Source organism: Carassius auratus, chromosome 34 (assembly GCF_003368295.1).
Source record: "Carassius auratus strain Wakin chromosome 34, ASM336829v1, whole genome shotgun sequence".
Classification (NCBI taxonomy): domain Eukaryota; kingdom Metazoa; phylum Chordata; class Actinopteri; order Cypriniformes; family Cyprinidae; genus Carassius; species Carassius auratus.
In genome coordinates this window covers 15942526-15957811 of record NC_039276.1, presented here as the reverse complement: position 1 = coordinate 15957811, position 15286 = coordinate 15942526, and the positions used below count along the sequence as shown (strand labels likewise).

At 37.1% G+C, this 15286-nt stretch overlaps 2 protein-coding genes across 2 annotated transcripts in view; both read left to right on the top strand.

Moving 5' to 3' along the window:
- The window catches only part of LOC113053299 (extended synaptotagmin-3-like), a 58852-nt gene that overhangs the window by 29677 nt on the left and 13889 nt on the right, over positions 1 to 15286 (top strand). The window lies entirely within an intron of this gene.
- LOC113053310 (uncharacterized) lies at positions 8384 to 9749 on the top strand. The gene is made up of 3 exons (XM_026218233.1): positions 8384 to 8925; positions 9050 to 9239; positions 9390 to 9749. The coding sequence occupies exons 1-3, from the start codon at positions 8719 to 8721 to the stop codon at positions 9716 to 9718; spliced, it is 726 nt and encodes a 241-aa protein (XP_026074018.1). The 5' UTR covers positions 8384 to 8718; the 3' UTR covers positions 9719 to 9749.

Here is a 15286-nt window from a genome sequence, read left to right as displayed (position 1 = left end):
CTGTTATGCTATTTAAACTTATTTTTATTTTTATTATTATTATTCTTCTGAGAAAAAAATTCTGAACGCTACTCCTCCTAGGGCTTTAAAGCCACAAGCCCCAAACTCGGCAGACACCTGCGGGATAGAGGGGTGGTGTGTGCTATATCTTTTCAGAGTGATCAGACTTAAAGTTTTTTTTTTATTAATTTTTAAATGTAAAAAAAAAATAAAAAAATTGCGCCCCTACAGTTGCAATGACATTTAGGGGCGGAGTCGGGTTTCGTTTCACTTTTAAACTGGTTAAAAATACTGCTGCTCAGCCCAGGCTGTCTACACGGAGCCGAGAACTAGCGAATTCATTCTTATTTAAGACCTTTTAAAAACGCGATTACACGCAATCCACACGTTAGAACACACCAAGAGCTAAATTCAGATGTTTCTGAACTGTTTAAAGTAATAACATTATATATTCGCGGCAGCCAACTGCTCGCGAGCTGGCGATGTATTTCTCTGAACACTTGAAGTCCACAGAGAATTTACAGCCTTTCGCATTAAAACACTGCAGCGAAACGGCACAAAACAATTAGAATAATATATTATATGGTTTTAAAGTAGTTTTGGCCACTGTCACGCTGGTCTTAGCTGGTTTCTAACTGAATCATCATGCTGAACGTCACAGATGAGCTCGCGATGTATTTATCTGAACACTTGAAGTACACATTTACAGCCTTTCACATTAAAACACTGCAGCGAAACGGCACAAAACAATTAGAAGAATATATTACACATATGAAAATGAGTGTTTATATGTGCTTGTGAGATTTCTCTGTCAGGCTTAACGTCGCAGCAATTGCTCAGCGTTGCATAACATGGTAAAGCAGGGAGCTACACTGAGACCAAAAGGGTCGCATGCATCACTGATTATTTTTGTACCTACTTATGTGTTATGCTATGATTTAATATGACCATTTATTAAAACAGAAATGTGTATTTTAAGAATACGTTTTATAACGTGCTCCGAGCATTCAACACATCAAGTTGGCTTCAGCCCCGAGCTGCGGGAAACTAAACTGAGCCGCTGATGGCGCGTGTGCACGAGAGAGAGCCGCGCGTATCGCGGACAGGGACAGCAACACTGAACAGAGCTGTCGTTCAGGACGTTCACTTCCTCCTGGACCTGAACGAACAAATTCAAATCGCAGTTTAAATAAACAGAAAAAAGAGCGAAAAGCAAAAGAGCTCAATTCAGCAGCGCGGTGTTGTTCAGGGAGCAAGCAGAGACGCGTCTCAAAGTCTTCTTGCTTTTGTACCGACAACAAATACATACAAAATATGTCGAAATACCCGTGTTGGAAAGTGTGTTCGAATAAGTATGTGGTTATGTCTTAAGTGAAAGTAAAGATTTGCAAAAAACAAATCGGATGTGTATCATCATAATGGATGCGTTTGTCTCTTAAAGGGACCGCGCCTAATTTACTAGCTCTGCTGTCAGAGTCTTTAATGTATGAAAATGAAAGTAAATCACTTACTGCTCTTGACTGAATTACCTTGTAGTACAATAATTTATCCAAAGTCAATCCAAAAATAAGATAGAATTGTTTTACTAGTGGGTGCAGGCCACTAGTTCATTTATGTAAGTGAGTATGGCAAAATAGTGATCTGTGAAATATTATACCCACTAATTCTTCATACAGTAGGCTACCAGTGAAATTGATTTAAAAAAATAATAATTAAGGACCTGCCCATGTTTTGCTTAAGTGTTTCTTTCTTTAATTGTTAATGCAACCTTTTCACACCACAGACTGAACCAAATTAAGCATTTCTTGCTTGGTAACTGTTCAACAAAGTATTGATAGTTGTGTAAATATTGTCATACTGACAGTCTGAAGTTTTGGTTGATTCCATTACATATCTTTTTATCAAAGTTATCCGAAATTATCAAGATGAATTTGTTCTGAGTTATTGTCATATATTATTACCAGTTTCTAAACTACAGCAAATAAACTGTGATTATGTGAGAAATGTTGAAGGTGTCTGAATACATTTTGGTTTGATTGTGTATTTTATCTTACAGTGAAGACTATGCAGTGCTATTTTACATTAACAAAAACAAACTTAAAAAAAAGTAAACATTATGTAAATAGCACAAATAAATAAATAGAATGAACATACAGTACAAATTAAACAATTTTAAACAGTGTGTAACTGCATCATCTATACAAACCATTGTGCTTGGACCCCTTATGATCTCCTTGATTTAAAATGCATTGTTTCAGTAATCTTGTGTGTCGTTGCCCACTACGCAACGGTGGCAGGACTGTGAAATACATACATGAGAAAAATAGGCATGACTTATTTCACATCCAGCTAGACAACCCTGTCATAGCTGTTATCATAGCCCAGGCTTTTTATTAAAAAAAGAAAACAGCAAGGGAGCATGGAAAAAGACTGTTGCAGGTGTATTTTTTTATGGCATTATTATGTGTATTAATTTTGCAGCGGGGCAACTCAATGTTGGGCACACAAGTACTTTGGCTCTTTTGCTCCATGGCCAAGATGGCCAAGCCAACATCAAAGTTAGTTCACTAACTTTTAATTCTAGTTATTATTATTCTTCTGAGACAAAATTATCAACTCTAACTCCTCCTAGAGCTTTAACTCTACAGACTCCAAACTCAGCCCAGCTCTTCAGACTGATGTCGCCGGGTGTGCTATATCTTTTCTAACTGATCGGACTTATACTTTTCATAAAACTGAAGATTAAAAATCATAAAAATCCCATAGACTTGCATTGAAAAGCCTCTGCTCATCTGAACATTCCGTGAACTCCAACTGTCAAAAATTCAAATCTAAACACACTGAAGCCCATTAGACTCAATCAGACTAACCTATGTACTATTACTAACCCATTCAAACTCATTCAAACTCATCTATCTATCTATATTCAAACTCTATCTATCTATCTATCTATCTATCTATCTATCTATCTATCTATCTATCTATCTATCAAACTCATCTATCTATATTAAAACTAATCTATCTATCTATAATCAAACTCATCTATCTATAATCAAACTCATCTATCTATCTATCTATCTATCTATCTATCTATCTATCTATCTATATTCAAACTCATCTATCTATCTATATTAAAACTAATCTATCTATCTATCTATCTATCTATCTATCTATCTATCTATCTATCTATCAAACTTATCTATCTATATTAAAACTAATCTATCTATCTATCTATCTATCTATCATCAAACTCATCTATCTATCTATCTATCTATCTATCTATCTATCTATCTATCTATCTATATTCAAACTCATCTATCTATCTATCTATATTCAAACTCATCTATCTATCTATCTATATTCAAACTCATCTATCTATCTATCTATCTATCTATCTATCTATCTATCTATCTATCTATCTATCTATCTATCTATCTATCTATCTATCTATCCTAACAACATGCTAGTCATGCTAAAAATCATGCTAGCAACATGCTAGTCGCATGCTAATCATGCTAAAATCATGCTAGCAACATGCTAATCATGCTAAAATCATGCTAGCAACATGCTAATCATGCTAAAATCATGCTAGCAACATGCTAATCATGCTAAAATCATGCTAGTCGCATGCTAATCATGCTAAAATCATGCTAAAATCATGCTAACAACATGCTAATCATGCTAAAATCATGCTAACAACATGCTAGTCGCCTGCTAATCATGCTAAAATCATGCTAGCAACATGCTAATCATGCTAAAATCATGCTAGCAACATGCTAGTCGCATGCTAATCATGCTAAAATCATGCTAGCAACATGCTAATCATGCTAAAATCATGCTAGCAACATGCTAATCATGCTAAAATCATGCTAGCAATATGCTAGTCGCATGCTAATCATGCTAAAATCATGCTAGCAACGTGCTAATCATGCTAAAATCATGCTAGCAACATGCTAGTCGCATGCTAATCATGCTAAAATCATGCTAGCAACATGCTAATCATGCTAAAATCATGCTAGCAACATGCTAATCATGCTAAAATCATGCTAGCAACATGCTAGTCGCATGCTAATCATGCTAAAATCATGCTAGCAACATGCTAATCATGCTAAAATCATGCTAGCAACATGCTAGTCGCATGCTAATCATGCTAAAATCATGCTAGCAACATGCTAGTCGCATGCTAATCATGCTAAAATCATGCTAGCAACATGCTAATCATGCTAAAATCATGCTAGCAACATGCTAGTCGCATGCTAATCATGATAAAATCATGCTAGCAACATGCTAATCATGATAAAATCATGCTAGCAACATGCTAATCATGCTAAAATCATGCTAGCAACATGCTAGTCGCATGCTAATCATGCTAAAATCATGCTAGCAACATGCTAATCATGCTAAAATAATGCTAGCAACATGTCAGTCGCATGCTAATCATGCTAAAATCATGCTAGCAACATGCTAGTCGCATGCTAATCATGCTAAAATCATGCTAGCAACATGTTAATCGTGCTAAAATCATGCTAGCAACATGCTAGCAACATGCTAATCATGCTAAAATCATGCTAGCAACATGCTAATCATGCTAAAATCATTCTAGCAACATGCTAGTCGCATGCTAATCATGCTAAAATCATGCTAGCAACATGTTAGTCGCATGCTAATCATGCTAAAATCATGCTAGCAACATGCTAGTCGCTAGTCGCATGCTAATCATGCTAAAATCATGCTAGCAACATGCTAGTCGCTAGTCGCATGCTAATCATGCTAAAATCATGCTAGCAACATGGTAATGTTAGATGTTTATCTCTCTATCCATCTATATTAAAACTAATCTATCTATCTATCTATCTATCTATCTATCTATCTATCTATGTTCAAACACTATCTTCAAACTCTATCTATCTACCTATCTATCTTCAAACTTTATCTATCTATCTATCTATATTCAAACTCTATCTATCTATCTATCTATCTTCAAACTCTATCTATCTATCTATCTCAGACTGAAAACCGTCAAACTTAAAACTTTTTAAACTTCTTAAACTTTTCAAACTTTTCAAACTTTTCAGACTTTCTGGTCAGGCTTTCTCAAGCCAACTTAAAGTTTGTCTTGACGAACTTTTTTATCTAGTTATTATTATTCTTCTGAGACTAAATTTTCAACTGCTACTCCTCCTAGAGCTTTAACTCTACAAACTACAAACTCAGCCCAGCTCTTCAGACTGATCTGAAGTTAGTTGCTATATCTTTTTAGACTGATCGGACTTATACTTTTCATAAAACTGAAGATTAAAGATCATAAAAACTCCCATAGACTTACATTGAAAAGCCTCTGCTCAACTGAACATTCCGTCAAACTCCAACTGTCAAAAATTCAAATCTAAACACACTGAAGCCCATTAGACTCAATCAGACTAACCTATGTACTATTACTAACCCATTCAAACTCATTCAAACTCATTCAAACTCATCTATCATATCATATCTATCTATCTATCTATCTATCTATCTATCTATCTATCTATCTATCTATCTATCTATCTATCTATCTATCTATAATCTGTTTCTAATCTATCTATCTATCTATAATCTGTCTGTTTCTAATCTATCTATCTATCTATCTATCTATCTATCTATCTATCTATCTATCTATCTATCTATCTATCTATCTACAATCTATCTGTTTCTAATCTATCTATCTATCTATCTATCTATCTTCTGACTGTTTCTAAATATCTATCTATCTATCTATCTATCTATCTATCTATCTATCTATAATCTGTTTCTAATCTATCTATCTATCTATAATCTGTCTGTTTCTAATCTATCTATCTATCTATCTATCTATCTATCTATCTATCTATCTATCTACAATCTATCTGTTTCTAATCTATCTATCTATCTATCTATCTATCTATCTTCTGACTGTTTCTAAATATCTATCTATCTATCTATCTATCTATCTATCTATCTATCTATCTATCTATCTATAATCTGTTTCTAATCTATCTATCTATCTATCTATCTATCTATCTATCTATCTATCTATCTATCTATCTATCTTCATAGCAACACTCTAGCAACTATCCAAACTAACCTAGAAACCACCCAGGGTATCCTAGCAACCTCATTACAAAACCCTAGCAACCGAATAGCAACACCCTAGCAACCATCCCAGTTACCCTAGCAACCGCATAGCAACACCTTAGCAACCACTCAGGGTACCCTAGCAACCGCATAGCAACACCCTAGCAACCATCCCAGATACCCTAGCAACCGCATAGCAACACCTTAGCAACCACTCAGGGTACCCTAGCAACCGCATAGCAACACCCTAGCAACCATCCCGGATACCCTAGCAACCGCATAGCAACACCTTAGCAACCACTCAGGGTACCCTAGCAACCGCATAGCAACACCCTAGCAACCATCCCAGGTACCCTAGCAACCACATAGCAACACCCTAGCAACCATCCCAGGTACCCTAGCAACCGCATAGCAACACCTTAGCAACCATCCCAGATACCCTAGCAACCGCATAGCAACACCTTAGCAACCACTCAGGGTACCCTAGCAACCGCATAGCAACACCCTAGCAACCATCCCAGGTATCCTAGCAACCGCATAGCAACACCTTAGCAACCACTCAGGGTACCCTAGCAACCGCATAGCAACACCCTAGCAACCATCCCAGATACACTAGCAACCGCATAGCAACACCCTAGCAACCACTCAGGGTACCCTAGCAACCGCATAGCAACACCCTAGCAACCATCCCAGGTACCCTAGAAACCGCATAGCAACACCCTAGCAACCACTCCGGGTACCCTAGCAACACCTTAGCAACCACTCCGGGTACCCTAGCAACTGCATAGCAATTATCAAACTTTTTAACTTAACTTAAAATTTAATTTTAAACTCTTTAAACTGGCCAGGCTTTCTCAAGCCAACTTAAAGTTTGTCTTGACGAACTTTTTTATCTAGTTATTATGTTGGCTTGGCAACAAGCCAACATACTGTTATGCTATTTAAACTTCTTCTTTTTCTTATTATTATTTTTCTGACACAGAAATTCTAAACGCTACTCCTCCTAGGGCTTTAAAGCCACAAGCCCCAAACTCGGCAGACACCTGCGGGATAGAGCGGTGCAGGTTGCTATATCTTTTCAGAATGATCAGACTTAAAGTTTTTTTTTTATTAATTTTTAAATGTAAAAACTCATTACCCATAGACTTCCATTGTCTGAGAAAAATCGCGCCCCTACTGGTTGCAATACCCGGAGTTTTGTTTACTTTCACTTTTACATTGGTTAAAAATACAAGTAAATAATACAATTTCCCTCAAACTGACAAGCTAAACCAACATATCTGATTACAGGGGTCAGGGCTCATTAATAATTTATTTCTGGGCAGAGACCAGTCAGACGAGAGAAGAATCACGGCTGGTCAGCTGCTGGAGGCATTGTCTCTTAGAGCTCACAACGAGCGAATTTATTCTTATTTAAGACCTTTTAAAACGGCGATTGCACGCAATCCACACGTTAGAGCACACCAAGAGCTAAATTCAGATGTTTCTGAACTGTTTAAAGTAATAACATGATATATTCGCGGCAGCCAACTGCCCGCGAGCTAGCGATGTATTTCTCTGAACACTTGAAGTCCACAGAGAAATTACAGCCTTTCACATTAAAACACTGCAGCGAAACGGCACAAAACAATTAGAAGAATATATTATACACAAGAAAATGAGTGTTTATATGTGCTTGTGAGATTTATCTGTCAGGCTGAACATCGCAGCGATTGCTCAGCGTTGCATAACATGGTAAAGCAGGGAGCTACACTGAGACCAAAAGGGTCGCATGCATCACTGATTATTTTTGTACCTACTTATGTGTTATGCTATGATTTAATATGACCATTTATTAAAACAGAAATGTGTATTTTAAGAATACGTTTTATAACGTAAATTATGTCTCTGGCCAAAGAACAGAGAGAAAGACGAGAGAGAAATGAGCGCTTCCAAAAATAATATCACAGCGAATTGCACGAATCCACCCATTAGAACACAACAAGAGCAGAATTCAGGTGTTTTTGAACTGTTTATGTGTGCAAAATGAAATATAATTTGACAGCGTGATACAGCTTATGAATACTTGATGTCTGGGCAGAGAGCAGTCAGAAAGACTAATCACGGCTGCTCAGCTCAGGCTGTCTCCACGGAGCTCGCAACGAGCGAATTTATTCTTATTTAAGACCTTTTATAATTAAATTATATCGACGATTGCACGCAATCCACACGTTAGAACACAGCAATAGCTGAATTCAGATGTTTCTGAACTGTTTAAAGTAATAACATGATATATTCGCGGCAGCCAAATGTCCGCGAGCTCGCGATGTCTCTGAACACTTTGGCCCAGTTTCCCGTTAATGGCTTAAAATAAACCAGGACTAGGCTAATTCTACTTAAATTAATCCACACTAAACAACTGACTTTCTGAGATGTTGCTTAAATTTGGATTAACTAGTTCTAGACTACAGAGTCTCAGATTAAGGTAATCAAGGACAAGTGAGATCATCTTTTGGAAACCCGATTAGATTAATGGCATGCACATGTGGCTAAGGAGAGGTTGCTATAAAAACCTGGTATGGACTACTTGTAATTCATTAGTCTTAAGGAGTGTGTGGAACAGGAGTCATTATACTTAACCAAAAAATGGATCAAGGCAGAAGAAAACGCTCAAAAAACTTCAGTGAATTTGAGAAGACCCTTTTTAAACAAATTGTATCAAATTATCCTGTAATTGAAAACAAACAGCATGATTCAGGTACAGAAAACAAGAAGAAGAAGGCATGGATTTCCATATTGAATCAATTCAACTCAAATGAAAAAGTAACCAAACGGACACTCCAACAAGTTCAGGTAAGATTTATTGTTGCCCCATTCTTACAAATCAGTCAATTATAAATGTTTTCATTAATGAAATGTAAAAAGAAAACAATATTATATAGAAGTCCTACTTCAGAGTATATATTATCTTGTAAAGGTCCTGTGGAAAAACATAAAAATAAACCTGAAAAAAACAACTGCTGCTATGCGTCAAGAGCGTTTCAAGACAGGCGGGGGACTCCCAGTTCCACCAGACACAGAGGAGTTGGGGGACTTGTTGGCTGGGATTATTGAAAGTCAGCAACCCCTGGAAGGTATTCCAGATGATGACCATTTGGACAGTTCAGGTGAGGAATCTTTCAAAGACTCATTTACAGTAACGTGCTATCCCATCCAACATAATTAAATGCAAGTCATGTCTTGTAACAAAAATTATGTAATGACCTTTATTGTTGAAGTCAAATGTAATGCTATTTATTTATTTTTTTCATACAAAGATGACCTGATCTTGACACAGGACTTGGGGGGCGCAGGGAACAGTCAAGATGCTCAAATTAATCCAGCAGCAGCCAGCACCAACATGCAGCAGCATCCAGTCTCCTGCAGTAGTCAGCATCCAGCAGTCTCTAATCCAGGCAGCAGGTCAAGAGGGAAAAGAATGACCATTCATGAGAAACTTGCCATAGAGTTCCATGAACGTAAATTACAATATTTAAAAGAAGAACATGAAGTCAAAATGAAAATCCTTCATCTTGAGTTGTCTATGAAAGAGAGCGACATGAAGCAGCAGCAGTGTCAACTGACTTTGGAACAAAATCTCAGTTAAATAAATAATTTCATGAATTTTTTTTACCTGTCTATGCCAATCATTTATGTATCACTCAAGGCTCATTTATGAGAAGTGCTGCAAAGCAAAAGCATCTCTGTAAGCAAGTCCATTTCTGTCATTGGCTAGCTCAGTGATAGGGACATGTTGGTCATCATCATTTGCAATATCAGGGTCTGGGCAGCCACACTGTTTAAGAAAATTATGAAGCACTGCTGTTGCAATAATAACAATGCAGCACCTCCTAGGTTCAAACCGCAGTGTATTTCGGAGACACTGGAAACGATTCTTCCATACACCAAACATGCGCTCTATTAGCCCTCTGGTGAGCATGTGAGCTTGGTTATAGCGCTGTTGCTCTGGTCTGACTGGATGGAGATAGGGGGTGAACAAGAAGTTTGTCTGTGCATACCCACTGTCACCAAGTAGAATTCCAGAGTGTTGTCTTGTTTCAAACTGACCGTACAAAGAGGAGTTGTGGAAAATCCTTGAGTCATGGGTTGAACCTTTCCAACGTGCAACAATATTGGAGAACTGCATAGTGGGAGTGCACACTCCTTGTACATTTATTGAAAACCAGTTTTTATGATTTCTGAATTCCTCAGCATCTGCTGTAGAGGGACACTTGATGGGAATGTGGCAGCCATCGATACAACCAATGACTCCAGGGAAGTTACCATATTCATAGAAATCTACCTTGTAGGTGGCCTGTTCAGCAGCATTTGGGAATTTGATGAAATCCTTTTTCAGTTCACATATAGCACTGCAGACTCTGTGTACTATTTTGCACACTGTTGATTCACCTACACCACACAAATCCCAAGTTTCACGATGGAAGGTTCCACATGCCAAAAACCTTAAGGTAATTAATATTTGTAAGGAAGGAGAAATAGGAGTGCCCCTGACTAAGTCACCTGAAAGCTTGGGCTGCAGCAAACCAATTATTTCCGTTGCATTTTCCTTTGACATACGGAAACGGTAAAGAAAATGTAGGTTCATTCGTCATTTAGTGGGTTGCTCCTGTCTTTCAGCAACCTTCTTTCTGGTCTTGGTGGTGGTCTCTGATTGTCGTTGAAATAGTCAAGGTAATCCATTTTCTGCTACTATGAACGTGAGCCTTGAGGCAAGAAGTTTTTAATCTGAGGTTAAACCTGCTTCTGACCAGGTTTAATTTAAGACTTCATTTAGATCTGAATTAGGTCTAATCCTACTTCTAGAAATCCGATTGTTTTAAGTCTAGACTAGTGCAAGTCTGAGACTATTGTAATCCATGTGTGAGAAAGCTACTTCAATAAATCCAGGTTTAAAATGACATTTAGTCTACGACTAGGCTTAATTCCCGTACGGGAAACCGGCCCTTTAAGTCTAAATAGAGAATTCCGAGCCTTTCACATTAAAACCCTCCAGCGAAACGGCACAAAACACTTAGAAGAATATATTATACACATGAAAATGAGTGTTTATATGTGCTTGTGAGATTTTATCTGTCAGGCTGAAGTTCTGAACGTCACATCAATTGCTATCCATCGTCACAACATGGTAAAGTCATTTATATATATTTTTAAGAGCTTCTTAAAATATTAATGCACACAATCCACTCATTAGAACAAACAAGAGAAAAATCCAGGTGTTTGTTGAGCCGTGCAAAACGAAATATCATTTGACATCGAGGGGAAAAAAGTAACTGCCCAGCCAACATTCTATCGTGGGGCCCAAGTGGGCCCCATATGGGCTGTAAATATGGGGCCTACATGGGTTTGTCCATGGGTTCCATGTGGGCCCTATCTGAATTAACCCATATGAATCCCAACTGGGGCCTAACTGGGGCTAATGTGGGGCCCAAATGGGCAACACATATAAGACCCATATTGGTCCCACTTATGACCCATACAACAAAATAAAGGTGGGGCCTGACTGGGGCTAATGTGGGGCCCAACTGGGCAACACATATAAGACCCATATTTGTCCCACATATGACCCAGGCAACACAACAGCTGTGGGGCCAATGTGAGCCCCATATGACTTTAAACATGGGGCCCAGATGGGTTTGTCCATGGGTTCCATGTGGGCCCTGTATGAATTAGCCCATATAAATTTCATAAAGAACCTAAGTGGGGCTAAACTGGGCAACATTCATAATCATACATCTTCTTGACTATTCCACTGGTCATTCATCTACAAAAAATAAATAAAATTATATTAAAGGTGCAATTTAAAAGTTCAGTATATCAAGCACTTTATTATAATTTAGACATTTTCAATATAAGTTTTTCTACACCAAAATTAAAACCAAGTGTTAAACACCAAAATTACCAGTTTATTTTAAAACAAGGTGATACTATCCCAACAGCTGGTTTTACATAACCAAACGTATGTAACATAAAAAAAAAAAAAAACACACATATACATACATACATACATATACATATATTATATATATACACATATATACACACACAGTACAGAGCAAAAGTTTGGACACACCTTCTCATTCAAAGAGTTTTCTTTATTTTCATGACTATGAAAATTGTAGCGTCACACTGAAGGCATCAAGGGCTATTTGACCAAGAAGGAGAGAGATGGGGTGCTGCGCCAGATGACCTGGCCTCCACAGTCACTGGACCTGAACCCAATCCAGATGGTTTAGGGGTGAGCTGGACCGCAGACAGAAGGCAAAAGGGCCAACAAGTGCTAAGCATCTCTCGGGGAACTCCTTCAAGACTGTTGAAGACCATTTCAGGTGACTACCTCTTGAAGCTCATCAAGAGAATGCCAAGAGTGTGCAAAGCAGTAATCAAAGCTAAAGATGGCTACTTTGAAGAACCAAGAATATGACATATTTTCAGTTGTTTCACACTTTTTTGTTATGTATATAATTCCATGTATAATTCCACACGTGTTAATTCATAGTTTTGATGTCTTCAGTATGAATCTACAATTTTCCTAGTCATGAAAACAACGAAAACTCTTTGAATGAGAAGGTGTGTCCAAACTTTTGGTCTGTTCTGTACTATATATATATATATATATATATATATATGGAATTTCATGAATAGACTTTATATGGAGAGACAGAAATATCTTAATTTAATTAATAACATCACTTGTGTTTCAAAGATGAATGAAAGGCTTATGGGGTTTAAAGCAGCAGTGTCAAACCCCTGGGGGGCCACAGCCCTGCGTATTTTAGTTACAACCCTGTTCCAACACACATTACATCTAGTTTTAAAATAATCCTGAAGGGTTTGTTTAGCTGGATCAGGTACTTTTAATTAGGGTTGGAGCCAAGTTCTGCCCTCCAGAATCAGTTTGACACCACTGGTTTAAAATCAATAGAAGAGAGAGAAAAGATTTTTATATTTTGGGTGAACAATCCCTTTTAAACACTTCAACGACTACATAAAACACAAAAACTGTTCAACTTACAATACAGTATTAAAATACTTTGTCTCAACAATTTGTATGGATGGACATACAAAACTGATCACAGTCCTGAAGACTGCTGTGACCTGATTGCTCTCTTTCCGCCCCTGTTTCTAGCCCCCGTGAACCATTTGGAGAGTCCCTTTTTTTGAGAGTCTTTCTGGTTCACAGTCTTGGTCATTGTGTTCTTCTTCAGTCCACCTATAAAAACAAAAGTTTACACATTTAATCATATGAAATGTCCAGCTTTAAACTTGGTTTACATTTTATTTTATAGTGTCCTTGTCACAGTGTAGGTGTACATATCACTACTTAGTAATGTTAATTAACAACATTTTACTTACTACAGCATTAAAATGTAAGTTATCCCCAAAATGAAAATTGTAATTTACTCACTCTCATGTTGTCCCAAACCCATAAAACTTGTTCGTCTTCTAAACAAAATTGATTCATCTTCTGTCCCTCCACTGAAATTAATTTTTTGTAGGTTTGCACTGACAGGAGGCTAAGTATATGATGAATTAACTAAATGAACTAAATTAATGTGCAGTTTATTTCAACAATATGTAAAATGTTACAAACACTGTAAAATAGTGTTACCCATATGTTAATATTTACTGCTGTAGATAAGAGAATGACTAAAAGCCAAATAGTAAAAAAACTCATGCTTTACATACATTACAAGCTTTATCAAGATATAACTTTGATGATCCAATCAAGATTTTTAGCCATGTATTGAGGGTCTGAAGCAGCACAGAATCTCCTTGTGCTTTCACACAGGAGTCTGCAACTGATCCGTGGCTGTTTACTACAGACAGTACATTTATCCATTATTTTGATTTCAAATCCAAACATTGTTCCTGAAAATGCTTTTTCAGCTTTGTGATTTTTTATTATTATTATTATTATTCTTTGTACAGTACAGCAATACAATCTTTCATAGAAGTGTTTAAATGAAATACAAGAAACACATTATTCAATGCTTTTTACTTTTGCATTTACTACTAGATTGATATATTAAAAGGGATAGTTCACCCAAAAATGAAAATTATGTCATTCAATTACATTAAATAACATTAAAAACACATTCACCACATATGACGTCAAAGACGAAAATTTTTTCTTGCCAAGACGGCCAAAGAGATTGTACTGGATCGCCAATTCATTTGAAATCCGGAATCTCATCATCCTCCTCGTAGCATCATCCAGTGAAGAACCACCAATATCTGCTACCTTTGCAGCCTAAGAACAAACACAAACAAAATCATTTGTAGATGACATGCATAAATCAGTTCATCTGCAGAGTAATCTCAGAACATGAAGTTCATTTTAGATTTTCTATTTTTTATAGCGTTGGCAATAGTACCTACTTCGGAACTGATATTCTTTTAAATAATAGTAATCATTTTAATAATAATTATTATTATTATTATTTTTATTTATATAGCGCATTTCCAATGGCCAAAATGTGGCGATACCAGCATTTCCAGCACTTGAGTTCATGCATTTAACAGATATGTCTGATTCACAACAATCATCGCTTCACCCTCCTCACTGAGCACTTACACCGATATACACAGGACAATTTGAAAGCAGCATTTCAGAGGATCTGTCTATGAGCAGATATATTAGGGATCCGCTGACAGATGTGGCTTTCATATGCTCCCGTGTGTCTGTGTAAGTGCTCAGTGAATAACATTAATCGGTGATCATTGTACCCAATCACAGAGATATCTGTTGAGCACATGAAAACAATGGCCAATCATAAATGCTTTAATCTGCTCAAAAGTGCACAAAATGCTTGCAGGATATTGCTGGTATAGTAATATTTTAAAAATTTCTATAACAACTGATACCGAAGTCCCTCCCCATTATAAGCATGAGCACATTACTGCGCAGTAGCGGGCCATCAACATAGCGGCCACGCTAAGTGGTAAATGGACTGCATAGTAATGACGTCACGACGCCCAAGCACTACACCTGAATCTGGCAACACGGAGGCTGCACCAGCGCCCTCCCTAACAACGCTTTCAAGAGTTGATCGTTCCTCCAGCGTCTCACAGAGAAAATTTTCATGCCATTCTTGGAAACTAAACTGAATTATACATGTCATGCAGACATTCATAAGAGGAGTTTGACAGCAAA

Coding starts and splice junctions, on each gene's coding strand:
- LOC113053310 (XM_026218233.1), top strand. CDS start 8,719: ATGGATCAAGGCAGAAGAAAACGCTCAAAAAACTTCAGTGAATTTGAG. Junction 8,926..9,049: donor GGACACTCCAACAAGTTCAG/GTAAGATTTATT, acceptor TATCTTGTAAAG/GTCCTGTGGAAAAACATAAA. Junction 9,240..9,389: donor TGACCATTTGGACAGTTCAG/GTGAGGAATCTT, acceptor TTTCATACAAAG/ATGACCTGATCTTGACACAG.